Here is a 21450-nt window from a genome sequence, read left to right as displayed (position 1 = left end):
TCCAAGCCCTAATGGCTTTTAGAATCTCCATTGAGAAGCTAGGTATAGTTTTCATAGGTCTGCCTTTATATGTTGCTTGGTCTTTTTCCTTTGCATCTTTTAATATTTTTCTTTATTCTGTATGTTTAAAGATTTGGTTATTATGTGAAAAGGGGACTTTCCTTTCTGACCCAGTTTATTTGATGTTTTACATGCTTCTTTGTACTTTCATCAGCACCTCCTTTAACTTAGGAAAAATTTATTATATGATATTATTGAAAATATTTTCTGGACATTTGAGTTATGTTTTTTTTTCTTAATCTTTCCTCTACTCCTATCCTTCACAGGTTTGGTCTCTGCATAATATCCCAGATTTCTTAGTTGTTTAGCATCAAGGAATTTTTATTTTTAACATTCCCTTTAACTGATGTATCCATTTCTTCTATTGTATCCCAGGGTGTGAGATTCTCCCTTGCATTTCTCTATTCTATTTGTGAACCTTGCCTCTGTAATTCCTGTTTGTAGTCCTAAAGTTTTCATTTCTGGAATTCCTTCAGTTTCTGTTTTTTTTTTATTGTATTTATTTCCATTTTCAGCTCTTAAACAGCTGTATTGTTTCTTGTAACAATTCATTTTATCTTGGCTTTATTTAAGTTTTTCATTGGTTTACTCCAATTGTTTGTGTTTCCCTATCTTTTTTGGAGGAGTTCATTGATTTTCTTCCATTGTTTGTTTGTGCTTTCATGAATTCATGTAAGCTATTCATTTTTTACAGGCCACTATCATCTACATATATTTGGTTTTAAGATTTTTTTTCCTTGTATTTCAACTATTTTTAAGTATTTAGGTCCTGTTGTGGTAGGATAGTTGGGTTCTGGTGGTGACATACTGCCCTGGCTTTTATTAATTATGTTCATCTACTAGGCCTCTGGGTTTAGGGTGATAATAGGTCTAGGTGCTGGTTTATAACATCATCTTTGTTGGATAGGAGTTTTGTTCCTGGGTTTGTATTTGTTCTCTGGAGTTTCAGAATGTTTGTTGAATGAGTGTTGCCTTTTTCCTGGTCTTCTTAGCTGGTGTGTTCAAGGGAGAATGCTTGATGGTGTTGGGAACTGGGAAAAGAGGAATGCAAGGGAGATGATCTTCAGATGCATTGGAACCATGGAGAGACAAGAGAGTAAGCTGCCTCTGATGTTCTACTCCATGGATAGAAACAACTTTTTAAATTAGATATGGGGTAAGAGACAATGTGGTAGATCTGCAGACATCCTAACAGGTCATCTGGAAGATGTGGTGAGTAAATGACCAGAGGGTATCCACCCCAGTTGGGTAATGGGACTCAGATATGAGGTGAGTAGGGAAAGGTAGGTGGGATGGTCTATGGAATCCACAGGAGACATGGAAAGAGAGAAGAGAAGCTGTAGTTGAAGTTCTGTTTTCAGCCCTCAGGGCAACCCTGAGTATTGGATCTCTGAGAGTGGAGAAGGTCTGTGGATAGTCTTCCTGGTTCCATACCCAACATCTTAATACTGATTCATTAGCTTCCCAGGGATCATTTATTTACTTATTTAGGCTTCTGTTGTGGCTAATCTGTGAAAGATGTCTAGTTTATTGGTTGAAAAAGTAGTATTTGGGCTGCAAATGCCAGTTAACAAGTATTCTTCTTGTGGGAGTTCAGATATGAGCACCCAGAGTTTGGAGGATGATAATCAACTGCAATTGCAGATGCAGGGGATCTGACATGCTCTTTGTTCTGTCACCTATACACACATGGAAAATATTCTTTTTCATACCTACAAATATACACATACAATGGGTCTAGACTTGTTTTCAAAAGCTCTTATGACTTATAAAGCAATAAGAGAAATCGGGTTGCTTTAAGTATATAATAAAATCATACAATATCTTCAAAAAACTACTGTCTTTCATTTATTTATAAAAATTCATTTCCTCACTCTGATACAGGTTTACATCTAATCTTCAATCATAGGAAACAAAATTATTTCTAAATTTTCTAACAGACATCCTTTTTTTAATCAAAGGAGAATGAGATAGTATTAGTAGCCAAAACTATTTTCTACAATGTAGAAATATCAGGCTTCAAGTAAGTGATTCCAATTTTGGTGTAACAGTCTCCTCACCCAACCGATTTTCTAGTATTTGTGAAGGAGAGAAGTGGAGTGCACCTTGTGAGTGGTAGTCAGTGATTTCTTTGATTTTGATTTTGATTAGAAACTTATAATTCTTTTTCAAGGGACAATGTTATATTTGTAGGTCTGTCTTTTTGTCCCCTTTTATCAGTGGTACTGTCTGTATGCTGTGATTTTTTATTAGTTATGATATAGTTATATTGTTTCTCTGGCAAATGATGGAACTTCACTTATTTTTATTTTATGGAAAATTGCTATATTAAGTTAGGAGTTTGTTGCTAAAGTTTTCCTGCCTGGCCCACAGTCAGGACAAATCTCCCTCACCTGCCAGTCCCACAGCCGCTCAGACCCGACCAAGTAAACACAGAGACTTATATTGGTTACAAACTGTATGGCCGTGGCAGGCTTCTTGCTAACTGTTCTTACAGCTTAAATTAATCCATTTCCATTAATCTATACCTTGCCACATGGCTCGTGGCTTACCAGCATCTTCACATGCTGCTTGTCATCATGGCAGCTGGCAGTGTCTCTCTGACTCAGCCTTCCACTTTCCAGCTTTATTCTCCTCCTTGTCCCGCCTATAATTCCTGCCTAGCCAATGGCCAATCAGTGTTTTATTTATTGACTAATCAACAACACATTTGACATACAGACCATCCCACAGCACTTCCCCCTTTTTTTTTTCAAAAAGGAAGGTTTTTAACCTTAACAAAGTAAAATTACATATAATTTGGGAATTTGGGCGTAGCTTCTCTTACTACTTCCTGCTGGAGGGGGACGCTGTATCTTATGGGGACACAAAGAAAATTTTAGGATCATGGAATAGTCCATGAGGCTGTATCGTCTGAGCCAGTTGCCTTGAAACCATTCTGGATGTTGGATCATCTGGGCCTTGGTGTCACCTTTCTGGGGGTCTTGGCTGGTCAAACCTGATGTATCTTAATCTGGAACAAATCCATAGCCTTTGGCTTTCTGTGGGAACAAAAGCAGAGTCTCCTTTCCAAAGCAACATATCCTTATATCCAAATTTTGAAGTCAAGGTACATTTAAAATATACATTTTGGCATAACTCAACAGTTTTTATAATCAAATGTTTTTCTGCAGTTAAAAATCCCAAAGAAAACACAATCCAGATTCTCTGTGTATTATTCATCTTCACATGTCTTATTTTTTATATTAACTTTACTGTCTCTTTAAAGACTTTATTTTTTAAAACTATGTATTTGTTTATATAACTGTATATATCACCTATTTTGTCTCTTTCATGCCTACGTATATTTTACACACATTGTAAACTACTACATCTGAAGCTCTTATTGTGAATCTATTGTTTTAAACTGCTGCAGCTTTGGCTGCTGGCTCCGCCCACCTCAGCTTCCCAACATGGTGGTGTTATGCTTACCGCCTGCTCTGGGAGCTATTGTGGGTCTATGCTTTTATCCAAGCACCGTGTAGCCCAGAAACCTCTTTTTCTGTTTTGTACTAGCAAAGGCTAAATCCACCATGCAGCTTAATGTGCCACTTGCAGAGGCCTCATTCCTGCCAAACTGCAGGTTGAGCTCGCACGCTAGGAGTAGCTCAAACTGGCAGCTGCCGCTCATTTGAGAGAGACAATTAGGAAGCTGTTTTTAGCTCCATTTTAGAATCTTTTTTCTCAGTCTTTAGGTGGAAACTCTTGCCACCACGTTGGACGTCATTTGTTGCTAAAGTTTTCCTGCCTGGCCCACAGTCAGGACAAATCTCTCTCACCTGCCAGTCCGACAGCTGCTCAGACCCGACCAAGTAAACACAGAGACTTATATTGGTTACAAACTGTATGGCCGTGGCAGGCTTCTTGCTAACTGTTCTTACAGCTTAAATTAATCCATTTCCATTAATCTATACCTTGCCACATGGCTCGTGGCTTACCAGCATCTTCACATGCTGCTTGTCATCGTGGCAGCTGGCAGTGTCTCTCTGACTCAGCCTTCCACTTTCCAGCTTTATTCTCCTCCTTGTCCTGCCTAGCCAATCACCAATCAGTGTTTTATTTATTGACTAATCAGCAACACATTTGACATACAGACCATCCCACAGCAGGAGTTCCTTAGGTTTTTGATTTGGAGGAATTGTGGAGGAACAATTTTAGTTTTTATCTTCTTGATCTTAGAAACTTGTATTTCTTCATTTCTTGGTGTATCTGTATTGCTACTTGTTATCATCATCATTTTTTTCTCTTTAAGTTATTGATGCAGTTGAATCATTGGGTTTTGGTTTGTAAAGTCTCATATATCATTGTCTCTGTTTCACAATTACTTTCATAGGTCAACATTTCTGAGCTCACAGTCACCTTTGGGAACATCTGTTGAGGATGTGCCCCATCAGAGTAGCTAGTTGCTAAGTTTTTAGCAGATTTTGTTGATTTATGATTGATGGGTGATAGCCCTTCCACTGAGTGTGCAATATCCCTAAGAAAGTTGACCTGCACTAGATAAGACAGCAAGCTTGACATAAAAGACAATGACTATGTTAGAGAGAAAGCCTCGAAACAAAGATTCCTCATGGTTTTTGCCTTCAGTTGCCTGATTGAATATCTATCCTAAACACTGACAATGATGGATTGTGATATGGCGGAATGAGTCAAATAAGCACGTTTGTCACCTAAGGTGCTTTCATATAGAGAATTGAATCAGAGCAAGAAAAAAGTAAGTTATAACAGAATGTGATAGGTGCTGGGAATGGTGACTTTTGTGGGAATGTTGAACATATCAAAATTTAGATGGCAAAAGACATAGAAAGCAGCATTATGATCTCAATTGGTCATTCTTGTAATACTTTGAATAAAATACTGTTAAAAGTACTGCAAACAATGGAGGTAGAGGTCAAAGATTTCAATGGTAATTAAAATAGAGGTCATGTGAGTGATATTTTGGACCCTAACTTTTCTTATTTTCCCATGCCCTGAAGAAATTGATTGAGTAAGGCAGAATTAAAAAAAAATAATGGGGCCTGGAGAGATGGCTCATAGGTTAAGCATACTGTCTGCTTTTCCAGAGGTCCTGAGTTCAATTACCAGCAAACACGTGGTTGCTCACAACCATGTATAATGAGATCTGATGCCCCTTTCTGGCATATGGCAAACTTGCAGAAAGAACACTCTTTACATAATAAAAAAATAAATCTTTTTAAAAAAATAATGGGGCTGATTTCTTAGATGGAATAATGACTTTTTTGGATAGCTATTACTTATGGTTCATTCAGTACAACATTACAAAAATCACGAAGTGGACATAAATAAATGAAAATTCTATTGGTTGTAGAGAAAAAGAGCACTATGAATTTGCAGAAGGTAGTCAAATGCTGACCAGAGTCAGGAATATTCAAGAAGATTATCACCATTAAAAAGAAGGCCCTTATTCTACATCAGAAGCCTAGCAAAGTGTCCCAAGGGTAAGAATGCATCCTTATATGCCCTCAGTTAATGGAGGGATTAGGCAAAGTGATTGCCATTCCCAGGAAGCAACTTTATTCAAAGCCTGCTGCAACTCTGGTCTAAGCATGGCAGAGGCCATCATAACTTAGAAACCAAATTTGGGAGAATCATTGATGTTGACCTGGTTCTGGAGACAAGAATGATATAAAATTTAAGATTATACATTTTTAGTCTGCATTTTCAGTTCAGCTCTGTTGTAGGCATCTGTGTTTGGTATGGTAAGTGCTCCAGTGAGAGGACTGTCTTAGTTCAATGCATGATACCATGAGGATGAAGCCTGAGTTATATTTTGAGACCGTAAGATGTTGAGATAATTAATCTATGAAATATCTTACATAGAGAGCTAGCTGCATATAGCGAGAGGAGGTAACCATAGAGAGACATGTATGGGAAGCTGTGGAGGGAGAGAGCCATCTAAGCCCTTTGAAAATGAAGCCTCATGTCTCTGACACAGAGCTAGCTACCATATTCAATGGTTGCCCTGCTGGGTCTTAGTTTTCCCTTGGTCCAATCTTTCCTCACTGTGTCTTAGTTCCTTTCCTTTGGGATGGTAATGGATTTTCTGTGCCTTTCATATGTTGGAAATATTTAAATTCTTTTCTGATTTTATAATATGCCACAGTAAAGAATTTGTCTTGAGTGTGAAAGGAGACTTTGGACATTTTAACAGTGTAGGAGTTGTTGCAGACTATGAGAATCATTGAAGTGACTAAATGCATTTTCTTCATGGATGACCCTTGAGCCTATAGTGACCTGGGTGAGAATCTAGTCAACTGAATAAAAAACTCACAGATAGGATGAGGTATTTGAACATGTGTCTCTCCTTGGTTACTTTCTTTGGTGTTCTTGTCCAACCTCACTGGATAAAATATCTCATTGGGGGTGGTGATATGTGTTTCTACAGCCTAAACCCATTTCCTTTTTTATGTTTCTACTATTTTGTGGTTGAAATGAAGCAGCCAGCTTCCTTCTTTTGCTGCCATGACATCACGACCAGTATAGATAGTATCACTAAATCACATAAAATACAATTGATGGAATTGGTATTCAATGCTAAGACATTTTGCTAGCCTGAATTTTTTTAAATTTTGATGTTTCTATTTTGCTTCTGAAGAAAAGCTTTTGCTGAGTAGACCTGATTCCCCTAAAAGTAGCTCTGTAAAGCAGGTTAGCCTCCAACTCAGAGATTCACCTGACTCTTGCTCCCACATGCTGAGATTAAAGGTTGTCCAACCTTCCAGGTTTTAAATATATATATATATATATATTATTGGGTGATGGGCCTAGTGTATATGTTTTTGTACATGTCAAGCATGTGATGTTTTGCTGAGGTACACCCTCCCCCCAGTTTAAGTTTTGAAATTCAGCAGAAGATACTGTTCTCTTCCAGGATGTAGTGTCTGAGCCTTCTGAGCCATTAGATTAAATTGTGTGTCATATTTTTTGCTTGTTGTATTTTTTGTTTTTTTTTAATGAGTATGATTCTTTTGTCTATTACATGGCTATGCACCACAGTATGCCTGTCTTAACAGTAGTCCAAAGAGAGTCTTAGAACCCACATGCCTGGAATAATGAACAGTTGTGTGATTCCCCAATATATGTACTGACAATTGAGCCCATTTATATGCAAGACCACTAAGAGATCTTTAACTACTGAGCCATCTCTCCTTCCCTGTGTTGATTATTTATGATCATCATTGATATTGCTAATGTTATCTTCTATTTGTAACTGCTTAAGTGCACAGTTTCTTTTAGTAAGATTTATTAAAGTACTGTATAAATTGGAGCAATTCAGGTTTCTGGAAGATGAATACGGAACTCCAGTAAATGCCGAACTCTTTGTAGAAACTTCAGTAAAAAAAAAAAAATCTCTGAATCCATCTTAACTTTTTGTTTGTTTGAATGGAAATTTTCAGTGCAGATGCGTTCTTAATATTTACTTCTTGATGTCCTACAACTGATTGGATAGACTAGGCTAACTTTCAACTCAGAAGCACATATACCTGCCTCTACCTCCTAATTTCTGGGATTAAAGGCATGAGCCATTACACTCAGCTTACAAATCTTCTTTGTAGTTAAATGTTCATACAATATCTCTGATATGTGTTCAGTACTGTTGAAGTGTTTGCTTGACTCTCTATGTCTGTTAATAGGCATTTCTCTTGCAAGGTGGTATCCTGTTCAAAGCATTAGAAATAATAGAAGTAAATCTCCTATTCAGTTTCTTTGTAAAGTAACTTGATGGTTTCATTGAAATATCTGAGTTATGGAATACATGTAACAATCACCAGAATTGTATGACTATATTGTCAAATAAGCACACATTTACTATGTTGTATCATACTTTTTATTTTGTACATGTCGATGGCATATTTATGGACGGCATATTTTAGAATACAGTGACATATAATGATGTGCATGTTGACATCACTCATGAAGAATGGGCATTGTTGGATCCAGCACAGAGGAATCTCTACAAAGATGTGATGCTGGAGACCTATATGAACCTCACTGCTATAGGTAATAGTGCAAATTTTTCTTCACATTTTAAATAAGGGGACAACAGTTTCTTGGTTATTAATGCTCTTCAGTAATTCTGATTGAGAATGAGGAAGAATGAGGTAAATAAAACAGGCTTAGTTCTAAGGATCAATGAAGATAGCAATGTAAACTTTTTGGCTTCTTGTAATATTTCATACATTTCCTCATTCAATGTTTTAGGCTACAATTGGGAAGATCTTGAAGTTGAAGAACATTGTCAAAGTTCTCAAAATCATGGAAGGTAATTTTCTTGTGCAAGCTGATACAAATGGGCCTCTGGGTATATTTAACTTATCTGGAAGTTTTAAGGAAGTGAAACATTGTAAGTAATCACAGCTTAAAATGCCTTCATGATCATTACATGCTCACAAAAAATATACCTCAATGGCAGGTAACTGAATTGTTTTTGCAAGTCATTCTTTTAAGAAGGAAGACAAGGAATCAATGCCTTAAGAGAAAGCATCATTTGAATAATAGCTTCATCAGATCTATGCTATACAAGTGACAGTCCATTTAGTTTCATACTACTCAAATTACAAAATGTGTACACACTGAATGTATGACAAGAATATGTACACAAAGCCGGGCGGTGGTGGCGCACGCCTTTAATCCCAGCACTCGGGAGGCAGAGCCAGGCAGATCTCTGTGAGTTTGAGGCCAGCCTGGACTACCAAGTGAGTTCCAGGAAAGGTGCAAAGCTACACAGAGAAACCCTGTCTCGAAAAACCAAAAAAAAAAAAAAAAGAATATGTTCACAAACTTTTGATAAGCAAATAATCCATAGTGAAAGCATTGTTACTCAAAAAGTTATTCTGTCTTTGCTAATTTTAATAAGATAGGTAGTTAGCATCAAGAATTTAGTGGAGGTTGTTTTAGAGAAACATTAATTCCTATATCACATGTTGATGGGGAAAAGAAACTCCAACTGTAAATAAAATGTGGAAACCTCATTATTCTTTCTTTATAGTTATATCATATGTCACTTTGCATACCAACCATATGAACATAAGGATATGGAAAGGAATAATGTACATCTCTCAATCTCAGAACAATTACATGACACGTAGTAGCCCCATGTTGAGTAAACTTTTTTAATGAGGTTCAAATTTACAAACAATTGGTTTTCCAGATTAATTTGGAATAGATCAACAAACACACCACAGAAAAGTCCTATGAGTACTAGGCCTGTGTAAATGCTTCTGTTTGTCCTGGTTCACTCTGAAAATGTAGCATTATTCACAGTATAGGAAAATTTATCAAATATAAGTGAGGTAAATGTCCGAATTCTCCCAGTTCTCTTCAAATACGTGAAAAATCTCATAGATAAATGATGCCATAAATATGAGCCAGGTAGTAAAGACTTTTACTATGACAAGCATGTTCAAATATGCAAAGCCATCCTTAATGAAGGGGAACAACATGAGTGTAAACACCATGTTAAAACCTTAAGATAATATAACTCTTTCTATTCACACACATTTGTAAAATTAGTTCATGCAGATATAAAGTCTCAACAATGTAATGAATGTAGCAAAGCCATTAAATGTTTCAATTATCCTTGCAGGCATGAAAGAAGTCATACTACAGAGAAATTATCAGAACATACTCAGTGTGGTAAAGCCTTTGTAAATCACAGTCATCCTCCAAGGCATGAAAGAACACATACTGGAGAGCAACCCTATGAATACAATCAATACGGTAAAGTCTTTGCAGAAGACAGTCATCTTGAAAAGCATGAAACAACACATAGTGTTAAAAAACCTTATAGATGTAATCAATGTGGCAAAGCCTTTGCCCATTGGAAAATTCTTCATTTTCATAAAAGAACACATATGGAAAAGAAGCCTTTTGAATGCAATCAATGTAGTAAAGCCTTTGTTCGTCACAGGGCTCTTAAATTGCATGAAAGAACACATACTGGAGAGAAACCTTATGAATGTAAACAATGTGGGAAAGCCTTTGCTTATCACAGTACTCTTCAAAGTCATGAAAGTACACATACTGGAGAGAGGCCCTATGAATGTAATCAGTGTGGGAAAGCCTTTGCTCGTCATCGTAATCTTCAAGTGCATGAAAGAACACATACTGGAGAGAAACCCTATGAATGTAATCAATGTGGGAAAGCCTTTGCTCAAAACAGTGATCTTCAAGTGCATGAAAGAACACATACTGGAGAGAAACCCTATGAATGTAATCAATGTGGGAAAGCCTTTGCTCGTCGTGGTACTGTTCAATTGCATAAAAGAACACATACTGGAGAGAAACCATATGAATGTAATCAGTGTGGAAAAGCCTTTGCACAGTGCAGTCATCTTCAATTACATAAAACAACACATACTGGAGAGAAACCCTATGAATGTAATCAATGTGGGAAAGCCTTTGCTCGTCGTAGTAATCTTCAAGAGCATGAAAGAACACATATGGGAGAAAAACCCTATGAATGTAATCAGTGTGGGAAAGCCTTTGTTTGTCAGAGTAATCTTCGAGGGCATGAAAGAACACATATGGGAGAAAAACCCTATGAATGTAATCAGTGTGGTAAGGCTTTTGCTCATAACAGTAATCTTAAAACGCATGAAAGAACACATACTGGAGAGAAACCATTTGAATGTAGCCAGTGTGGCAAAGCCTTTACTCGCCGCACTACTCTTCAGTTGCATGTAAGAACACATACTGGAGGTGAAAGCATACAGTTGTAATAAGTGTGGTAAAGCCTTTGCTCATCACAATGCTCTTCAATTTCATGAAAGAACACATAATTGAGAGAAACCCTATGAATTTATACAGTGTGGTAAAGCCTTTGCACAGCCTAGTCATCTTCAAGTACATAAAAACACCTACTGGAGATTAACCCTATGAATATTATCAATGTGGTAATGCCTATTGAACACCCAGTAACCCTATAACTGTCAAACTTTTAGTGTGTAATTGGTCTCTTAAAGCCTTTAAATATAACATTAGATGTTGAAGATCTGAAAAAAAAACTAATAAAAAGGAAATATGAATATATATGAATTGGCATGATCTTCAGCCAACATACTTACATTCAGTTACATAAGATTAATTATTTTGGAAAAAATCTAAAATGTGTCAATAATCTGTTCAAGCATTATAATATCTCTTTTTATTTTGTTTACACATGTCAATTAATATGGACAAAAGACCTATAAATTTAAATCATAAGGTAGCCCTATTAGATTTCATACTTATTTTCAAATACATGAAATAATAAATTCTAGTGTAAAATTTTACAAATGTGTATAATTGCTTTTCTGTTGCTTTGATAATGGATCATATCTAAGTGAACTTAAAAAAGGTTTCAATTTAGCCCTTGGTTCCAGAGCAATACATGAACCCAGTAAAAGTGGCATGGAAACAAGTGTCAGACACGGCAGTTAAATCAGGAGGTTAAGAATTCACATTCTTGAGTCTACCAGGTTGACCTCAGTCTGTGGCTGTGGAGAAGGCTTTGCCCTGGAGTAGATGGGAATGGGGGGGGGGAGTTGGGGGGAAGGTGAGGGGGATGGGAGGGGGGAGAACAAGGGAATCCGTGGCTGATATGTAGAACTGAATTGTATTGCAAAATAAATTAAAATTAAAAAAAAAACTAAAAAAAAAAATTCACATTCTTGATCTGCAGCATGAAGAAAAATGTGTAAATTGGAAATGGTAAGCAGATGGGAACTCTCAGGCCAATCCCCAGTGACAGATTTCCTACAGCAGGGTAACATTTCTTAAATCTTCCCAAATGATATCACTGACTGAAAATGACTTATTTCGCTAACTTCAAGTCTCCATGCTTTCTTTCTGAAACATGGACCAATTCATGATAGTGAAAAACTCTGTAATCATTTAGATGCCTCAAAACCCATGGTACCAGAATTACAATAGAAAAACATTCATGATTTAAAGTTAGTTTTAATATTTTTTTAATTTTAATTAAGCAATATCTGTATGTCCTTCTGTGGGTATATCTACGTGCATTCTAGTTCCCAAGGTTAGACCATTGGCCCTTCTTACAGCAGGAATTACTCAAAGTTGTCGAAAACCAGACCTTGGTCCAGGAAATGAATTTGAATTAAAGGCTTGGCCATTTCTCTATCCCTGTCAACACTTTAATCAGTATTCCTTTTTTTTTTTTATTTTTCGAGACAGGCTTTTTCTGTGTAGTTTTGTGCCTTTCCTGGAACTCACTTTCTAGACCAGGCTCACCACCAATTCAGAGGTCACACCTGCCTCTGCCTCCCGAGTGCTGGGATTAAAGGCATGTGCCACCACCGCTCAGCCCCTGTCAACATTTTAAAGTGCTTTATGTCATCTCGATACCAGGAAATATGTATGTACTCACACAAAAGAGACCCTACCTATGTAAACTTTATGTAAGACTTTAGACATCACAATTGTTTTCTGTTTCAAGGGGAAAAAAACTTGTTTTAGCCGGGCAGTGGTGGCGCACGCCTTTAATCCCAGCACTCGGGAGGCAGAGGCAGGTGGATCTCTGGGAGTTCGAGGCCAGCCTGGGCTACCAAGTGAGTTCCAGGAAAGGCACAAAGCTACACAGAGAAACCCTGTCTCGAAAAACCAAAAAAAAAAAAAAAAACTTGTTTTATGTCTTTTTCCTTGTAGCTTTGAAGTAATTAAGTTATTAACCATATTCACTAAAGACTGATGTGAAGACTACATTGTGGCATCTATTTTACAACATGAAAGATAGATATTGAACCATTCTATATGTGTGGCAAATTCAATTAGTGAAGTTTATTTTGTGGTCCTTTCATTCCTTCTGTGGTTTTTGTTCACCTTTTTTGACTCTCATGTAGTAAGAGGTATTTATCTGCTGCAATGTATAGAATGGGATGGCGATTATCTAAGTGTTTGATTTTTATTTAAGTCTCAGGCAGTATGTGATCACACTTTTCAAGTAAGGGTTTTGGGAAAGGGTGATGGACTTCTGTTCTTGGTTTTATTTTTAATATTTTTCACAAATTCCCTTGGAATGTTGTTTGTTATCCAGCTTGGTTTGAATGTCAGTAATTAGTCTTGCATACATTAGAATTCATGATCCCTCCATGTCAGTCACCTGAGCAAAAGTCTAAGGGTAGATGATATAGTTTCATTGATTGTTGTTTTGTCAAATGTGTAGGGAAAAGGTGCTGGGTAAAGAAACCCAGAATGGCCAGGTGGTGGTGGTGCATACCTTTAATCCCAGCACTTGGGAGGCAGAGGCAGGTGGATCTCTGTGAGTTTGAGTCCAGTCTGGTCTCCAAAGCAACTTCCAGGAAAGGCAAAAAGCCTCACAGAGAAACCCTGTCTCGAAAAGCAAAAAAAAAAAAAAGTAAGAAAGAAACCCAGAATGATCCTGGAGCCCAGAACTAGGGAAAGATGACACAGATAAGGCCAGTTAAAAAAAAACTCACACAAAAACCAAACAAACAAAGAAACAAACAAAAGAGAAACAACACAGTTTGGCTCAAATCAGTGCTATCTCTTCCCCTGACCAACTGAGTTGTAAAACCAACCAATCACAGAACAGGATAGTAGAATCCTGTATCTAGGGCCCAGGAACAGGGAAGGAAACAAAACTTGTATTTTGTACCTGAGCCATGTACCTGAGCCAGAGAAACGAAACAAGGAAACATGCCCTGACCCTGAAATTGATTCCAAAATAACACTCTTGGTCCCTAGAATCAGAGTCAGTGAAAGAAATGAGCCCTGACCTTAAAGGAAGTGTCAAAATGCCAAGAAAGGCCAGTGAAAGGAAAACAATTTTTCCCTGTAATCAGGACCGTCTCTGTGCCTAACCCACAAAATTGGCCAATTCCTGGGCAGAAAAAAAAAACAAAAAATGATAGTTTGACTCCATCCCCAAAACATCCTATATAAACTTTCCTGTCTGGTCAAAGGAGAGTTATTCTCTCCACTCTGGTAGATGCAGCTATTCTCCTGGACTCCTAATTCCCAAATAAATCTCTTTCTCAAAAGTGTTTTGGGTGTGAAAACCTTCATTCACTGGTTCACAGAAGAACCTTGTTGGATTGAGCAAGGGGGAACTGAACAAAAGAATCTTGCTGAGATGTCTCACAGTGGCTTGAGCAAGGGGGAGCTGAATGGAAGATCCTTCCTGAGTAGACAGAGCAAAAGAGCTGAAAAGTAACACTTTTTTTCCTGAGCAAGAGGAGATGGCGACATTTTTGTAATTTCTTTGGCCAGAGAAGCAGATATTTTCTAGGAAGCCCCCTTAAGTGGGCGCTGAGCAAACTCAGCTGTAGTGGCTCTGTAGGAGAGGAGCAGGATTGCTATATCCTGCAGGGAGACCATCCCCCATCATACCAGGTATAGCCTGACTTTGCTGAAGAGTCAGGAAACCCTTCCCTGCTTAAGCACTTCCACGCATGACTTTCCTGAGAAATCAGAAAATCTTCCCTCCAGGGTTGGGCTAAACAGCTCCAGGTGTCCAAGACACCTTCAGGGCAGAGTTGTTGTTTTGAGCAGCTTCAGGTGTCTGGGATACCTTGCCATTCAGGAAAGAACTATCTCCTTGCAATTACAGCCATCAGAGATGTGCTAAACAGCTCCAGGTGTCTAGGACACCTTCAGGGCAGAACTACTGTTCTGACCTGCTTGAGATGTCCAGGATACCTTGTCCTTCAGGGTTGAACTGTCTCTTTGCAGTTGCAGCTGTCAGAGTTGTCCTAAGCTGCTCAAAGTGTTTTCTGACTCCCAGGTACTCAGGACACCTTTGCTCAGAGTTGCAAATCTCACATTTTGGTGGGAAAATTGGAACCAAACCCAGAGTTCTTACAACCACTTTACTTACAAATACATTTTAATGGTGTTAATTTTAAAATACTTAATAGATAATTTAAAAAATCATTAAACACTTCCTGCATGTATCCAAAGGAACATTTTGTTCTATCCCATGCTTCTCTATGTCCTTATCTCTTATGCATTTGGCACTTCATCCCAAAGTATTGTCTTCTAAGGGAATTATCCAGAGACACCAGAAAATGTAATAGCAGTGAGATCTACTTTGTAAGGTCTACTTTTTTCCATCTTCATATGGTGATCAAGGTTACATTACAGCCTTGCACAAGAAAGGCATTTCCAACACAGCTGTCTCATTGATGCTCAAATAAGATTAGTTGTAATATTAAATCAATAAAATATTGTCTTTTTAGATTGTAAACATTTTCATTGTAAGATAAAGCAAAGTAGGAGAAATTGAATGATAAATTCTATTTCCAAGTGAAAATGATATATTGCTATCTCTTTTGTTTTTCCTTTTATTGCATATGAAATTATTTAGTTTATTCTGAGGACCAAACATTTGTTTATAGCAGTTTCTCAGATCAACAAATGAATGTGAGAGAATAGCTTGAATGTCAGTTATCAGTCATGGATATTATATGAATTCATGATCTTCATGCATCAGTCTCCTGAGTACAAGTCAAAGGGTAGATGATTTACTTCCAATAAATGTTATTTTCTCAAAATATTTTAACAATATTAATGTTAAAATACTTAATAGAGAGTATAAAAACACTAAATACTTATGTGTGTATACAAAGAAACATTTTCATCTATCTGGAAGAGAATTAATAATTCAAGTTAATCAGTAATCAACTGAATATTTTATAATAGAACTTGACGTACTATGTATATGCATATATTATTTGAAGTTCCATGCATCTTCATGTCCACCACAGTTATCCATATGGCACAATATCTTGAAGTATTGCCTTTTAAGGGAATTATAGAGATACAAGATAATGTAATAACCATGACATTTACTTTAAAAAATCTGGTGTGTGTGTTTGTGTGTGTGTGTGTGTATGTGTGTGTGTGTGTGTGTGTGTGTGTGTGTGTGTGTGTGTGTGTGTGTTATGTGACTATGGGTTTTTAGGCCATGACAGAATTGTGAAGAATAGAAGACAACTTTGTGGAGTCTACTTTTGTCCATCTTCAGATGGTGATCCAGATGAGGTTACAGCCTTGTACAACACAGACATTTCTAACAGAGCTGTCTCATTGATGCTGAAATAAGATTAGCTGAAATATTAAAACAGGAAAATGTTTTTTTTTCTGGTTGAAAACATATTTTCTCTTAAAGATAATGGAAAATAGGAGACATTGACTAATAAATACTATTTGTGAATAAAAACTATATACTGATATCTCTTTTTGTCTTGTTCTTGCATATTGAATGAGTTAGTTTATTCTCAGGACCAAACTTTTTCCATAACACTTACTCAAAAAGACAAATAAATGTCAGAGTGTAGTTTCTTTGAGTAAAGGTGGTTGCTGCTAAGCCTGGTGTCCTGAGTTCATACTCCAGGAACCCATATCACTCCTTCAAATCTTTCTCTTATTTCTACATTTCTGGTGTGGCATATGGACACTCACATGCCAGCACATATATAAATAATTTCAAAACACAAGTAAATGCCATTGAGGTAACTGGCAACCAAGTGATTTCCTGTCTTTCATCTCTGGAGCTCACATAGGATGAATAGATATCCACTTCATTTCCCAGGATGCCTTTCTCTACAGCATCACAACATTCTGTACTTCATTTTCAGGATACCTTTTTTTATAGTGTCATTATATATGGACTTCATATCCAAGGATGCCTTTCTCAACAGCACCATGACATTTTATACTTCATTTCCCAGGATGTCTTTCTGTACAGCATCACTACATTCGGACTTCATTTTTCAGGATGACTTTCCCTAGAGCATCACTATATATGGACTTCATTTCCCAGAATGCTGTTCTTTATAGCATCCCTGAATTCTGGACTTCATTTCCCAGGATGCCTTTCTCTAAAGCATCACTACATTATGGACTTCATTACCCAGGATGCCTTTCTCTACAGCATCACTGCATGTTGGACATCATTTCCCTGGATGCCTTTCTCCACATCATCAATATATTATGAATTATTTCCCAGGATGCCTTTCTCTCCACCATCACTAAATTCTGGACTCCATTTCCTAGGATGCTTTTCTCTATAGGATGAGTCGATTCTGGACTTCTTTTCCCAGGATGGCTTCTTTATAGCATCAGTACATTTGGACTTCATTTCCTGCGATGACTATCTCTACAGCATCACTACTGGTGGGACTTCATTTCCCAAGATTCCTTTCTCTACAGGATTATTACATTCTGGGCTTCTTTTCCCAAGATGCCTGTCTCTAGATAATCACTACATTTCAGACTTCATTTCCAAGGATGACTTTCTCTAGAGCATCATTACATTCTGGACTTCATTTCCCAGGATGACTTTCTCTATAGCATCAATACATTCAGGACTTCATTTTTCAAGATGCATTACTCTATAGCATCACGACATTAGGACTCCATTTCCCAGGATGCCTTTCTCTACAGCATCACAATATATGGGGCTTCATTTCCCAGTATGACTTTCTCTACCGCATGAGTATATTCTGGACTCCATTTTCCAGGATGCCTTCTTTTAGCATCAGTATATTTGGACTTTATTTCCCAGGATACCTTTCACTATAGCATCAGTATATTCTGAACTTGATATCCCAGGATGCCATTCTTGACAGCATCACAACATTCTGGTCTTCTCTTCCCAGGATTCCTTAGTCTACAACATCTGTAAATTCTGGACTTTGTTTCCGAAGATGCCTTTCTCTACATCATCAGTACATTCAGAGCTCCATTTCCCAGGATGGTTTTCTATATAGCATCAGTACATTGGGACCTCATTTCCTAGAATGACTATCTCTACAGCATCACTATTGGTGGGACTTCATTTCCCAGGATCACTTTTTCTACAGGATCATTACATATGAACTCCTTTACCCAGGATGACTTTCTCGATAGCATCAATAAATTCAGGACTTCACTTTTCAAGATGCCTTCCTCTACAGCATCACTACATGTCAACTTCATTTCAAGATGCTTTTCTCTACATCATCAGTACATTCTAGACTTCATTTTCCAGGATGCCATTTTTCAGAATCAGTTCATTTGCATTTTATTTCACAGGATGCCTTTCTCTATTGCATCATTATATTCTGGACTTCTTTTCCCAGGATGCCTATCTCTAGAGCATATCACTAAATTCTGAACTTTATTTCCTAGGATGACTTTCTCTATACCACCACTACATATTGACTTCATTTCCCAGGATTCCTTTCTCTGGAGCATTACTACATTCTGGAATTCATTTCCCAGGGTGTCTTTCTCTACAGCACTACAACATTTGTACTTCATTTCTCAGGATGCCTTTCACTACAGCACCACTACATGTGGGATTTTGTTTCTCTGGATGCCTTTCTCTACAGCATCACTACATAAGGATTTCATTTCCCAGGATGACTTTCTCTATAGCATCAGTAAAATCTGGTCCACATTTTCTAGGATGCCTTTCTCTATAGCATGAGTCCATTCTGGACTTGATTTCTCAAGATGTTTTTCTCTGTAGCATTAGCACATTTGGACTTTATCTCCCAAGATGCCTTTCTCTACAGCATCACTACATGTGGGACTTCATTTCCCAGGATGACTTTATAGCATCAGGACATTTCAACTTTATTTCCCTGGATGCCTTTCTCTAGATAACCATTACATTTTGGACTTTATTTCCCAGTATTTCTTTTTTTAAGGTATCAGTATTTCATTTCCCAGGATGCCTTTCTCTAAAACATCACTACATTCTGGACTTCATTTCCCAGGATGCCTTTCTGTAGAGCATCACTACATTTGTACTTTATTTCCCAGGCTGCCTTTCTCTACAACAGCACTATGATGGACTCCATTTCCCAGGATGCCTTTCTCCACAGCACCATGACACCATGGACTCCCTTTCCCAGGTGCCCTGTATTCTCAGGAATTTTCCCTTTTCTTCAACATGTGTCCAGGGCCTCAGCAGGTATACGGCCTCCCCAAGTTAATGTGACTTTCTGTAGGGTTGATGTGCCTCAGCAGTGTGATGGTGGGGGTCAGAGTCAAGGTATCAGTGTTAGGGGTTAGGGTTAGAGGGTCAGAGTCAGGAGTAAGGGCTGGTGTTAAAGTTAGGTTATTTTTAGTGTTAGCATTTTGGGTTTGTGTCAGGAGGTTAAGGATTAAGGTTAGGTTAGGGTTAAGTTATTGTTAGGGATAGGATTAGGGTAAGGTTTTGGATTATGCTCTGGGTAAGTTTAGGGTTAGTTTAGGGTTAGCCGCAGGTTATGGTTAGGATTGAGTGTTAGGGGTTGGGTTAGCATTAGCGTTAGTGTTAGGTGTCTCTATGCTCTGAACTTCATTTCCCAGTAAGCCTTGCTCTGTATTTTCTCCTCAATTTGTACTTCATCTCCCATCATGCCTTTCTTTCTACATTGGCAGTGTACCAGAAACCACACTCTCTGTTATGACTCTCGAGTCTGGAAGAAACATCCTGTTCCCTGTTTAGAGCATCGCTCCATGTTGGACACATTTCCTAGCATGCTTTTCTCCACATTTTCAGTGCACTACAAATTACATGTCCCATCATGCCTCTCGGGTCACTTTTCAGGATGCCTTTGATGACACCATTCTCATGGATTGGACTCCATTTCTCACATTTCCTTTTCAGTACCTTAGAATGGTACTGGAAACTACATTTCCCATCATGCCTCTTGGATGGTTTACTAGGATGTTTTTCCTTATAGCATCACTATGTGTTGAACTCCATTTCCCAGGATACCTTTCTCTACAGCATCAATACATTTGGACTTCATTTCCCAGGATGTCTTTCTTTATAGATATCATTACATAATGACTTCATTTCCCAGGATGCCTTTCTCTACACCATCAGAACATTATTCTTCATTTCCTAGGATGTCATTCTCTACAGCATCACTACATGTGAGACTACATTTCCCAGGATGCCTTTTTCAACAGCACTACATATTGAACTACATTTTCCAGGATGCCTTTTTCTACAGCACTACATATTGAACTACATTTTCCAGGATGCCTTTTTCTATAGCACTAATCCATTATGGACATTTCCCAGGATGTCTTTCTCTGTAGCCTCACTACATGTGGGATTTCACCTCCCAGTTTGCTTTTGTCTAGACCATCAGTATATTTGGATTTCATTTCCCAGGATGCCATTCTCCACAGTACCATGACATTTTGGACTCCATTTCCCAGGTGTCTTGTGTACTCAGGATTTCCTCTTTTCTTCAGCAGGTGTCCAGGGCCCTCAACAGATGTAGGGCCTCAGCAGGTGGACTTGACCTTCTGCAGGGTTGTGGTGCCTCCTCAGTTGTGGTGCTCAGGGTCACGGGGTCAGGGTTAAGGTTTCATGGTCTGTGGGTCTGGGTAAGGGTTAAGGTCAGGGTTAGTTTAGTGTTAGTCAGGGTTAGACTTAGGTTTGTTTTACTGTTAGGGTTAATGGTTAGCATTAAGGGTTACAGGTTTTTGGGGTTAGGGTCAAGTTTAGGGTTGGGGTAGGTGGAGTTTGTGTTTAGGGTTTGGGTTATGGTTATGGCTATGGTTAGTGTTATGGTTATTGTTAGTGGTTAGTGATAGTGTTACTGCTTTGACTTAGGCATGTCCTTTGCCCTCAGCAGGTGTCTCTGACCCTCTGCAGGTGCCCTGTGTCCTCTGTTCTTGGGTCAGAAGGAAACTTTCTGTTCCCTCTTTATACCATCAGTGTGCTTTGGACTCCATTTCCCAGGATGCCTTTCTCTGTATTGTCTGTCCATTAAAACCTACATTTCCCATTACGCCTCTCAGATCATTTTCTAAGATGCCTTCCTTACAGCATCAATATGTGTTGGACTACATTTCTCAGGATGTTTTTCTCTAGAACATCACTGCATTCTGGACTTCATTTCCCAGGATGCCTTTCTCTACATCATCAGTATGTGTTGGACTCCATTTCCCAAGATGCCTTTCTCTGTTCCACCACTACTCTTTGGAATCAGGACTCATGAGTCCATGGTACTCGGTCTTCTGTGGCTCATCTGCCTGCACTTTCCAGGGCTGGGTACTGGGGCTCAGAAACTGGTAAGTTTCTGGGTGCTCAGTCCCAGGTTCTCAGATTCAAATTTTGGGTGCTCAGTTTGGGTGCTTGGTGCTCAGTCCCATTTTCTGGTTGCTCAGTTCTCACTCCCAGATGCTCAGTCTTGATTTCTGGGTGCTCAGTCACAGATGTTCATTCTCAATTTCTGGGTGTTGAGTCTTGGGGGCTCAGTGCTGGGTGCTTCATCCAGAGCATCAGTACATATTGGACTCCATTTCCCAGGATGCCTTTCTCCACAGCACCATGACATTTTTGACCCCATTTCCCAGGTGTCCTGTATCCTC

General features: G+C 38.3%; 1 protein-coding gene across 1 annotated transcript; it reads left to right on the top strand.

Annotated features, from left to right (window-relative positions):
- Positions 1-5865: 5865 nt before the first annotated feature.
- On the top strand, positions 5866-11001 carry LOC128102847 (zinc finger protein 431-like). The gene is made up of 5 exons (XM_052726734.1): positions 5866-5898; positions 7995-8121; positions 8323-8383; positions 9707-10821; positions 10907-11001. Exons 1-5 carry the CDS (start codon positions 5866-5868, stop codon positions 10999-11001), a joined length of 1431 nt encoding a protein of 476 aa, XP_052582694.1.
- Positions 11002-21450: the final 10449 nt, after the last annotated feature.

The sequence above is a fragment of the Peromyscus californicus genome, unplaced genomic scaffold (assembly GCF_007827085.1).
Source record: "Peromyscus californicus insignis strain IS unplaced genomic scaffold, ASM782708v3 Scaffold_82__1_contigs__length_181997, whole genome shotgun sequence".
In the NCBI taxonomy this organism is placed as follows: domain Eukaryota; kingdom Metazoa; phylum Chordata; class Mammalia; order Rodentia; family Cricetidae; genus Peromyscus; species Peromyscus californicus.
This window is presented reverse-complemented; position numbering and strand designations above follow the sequence as displayed.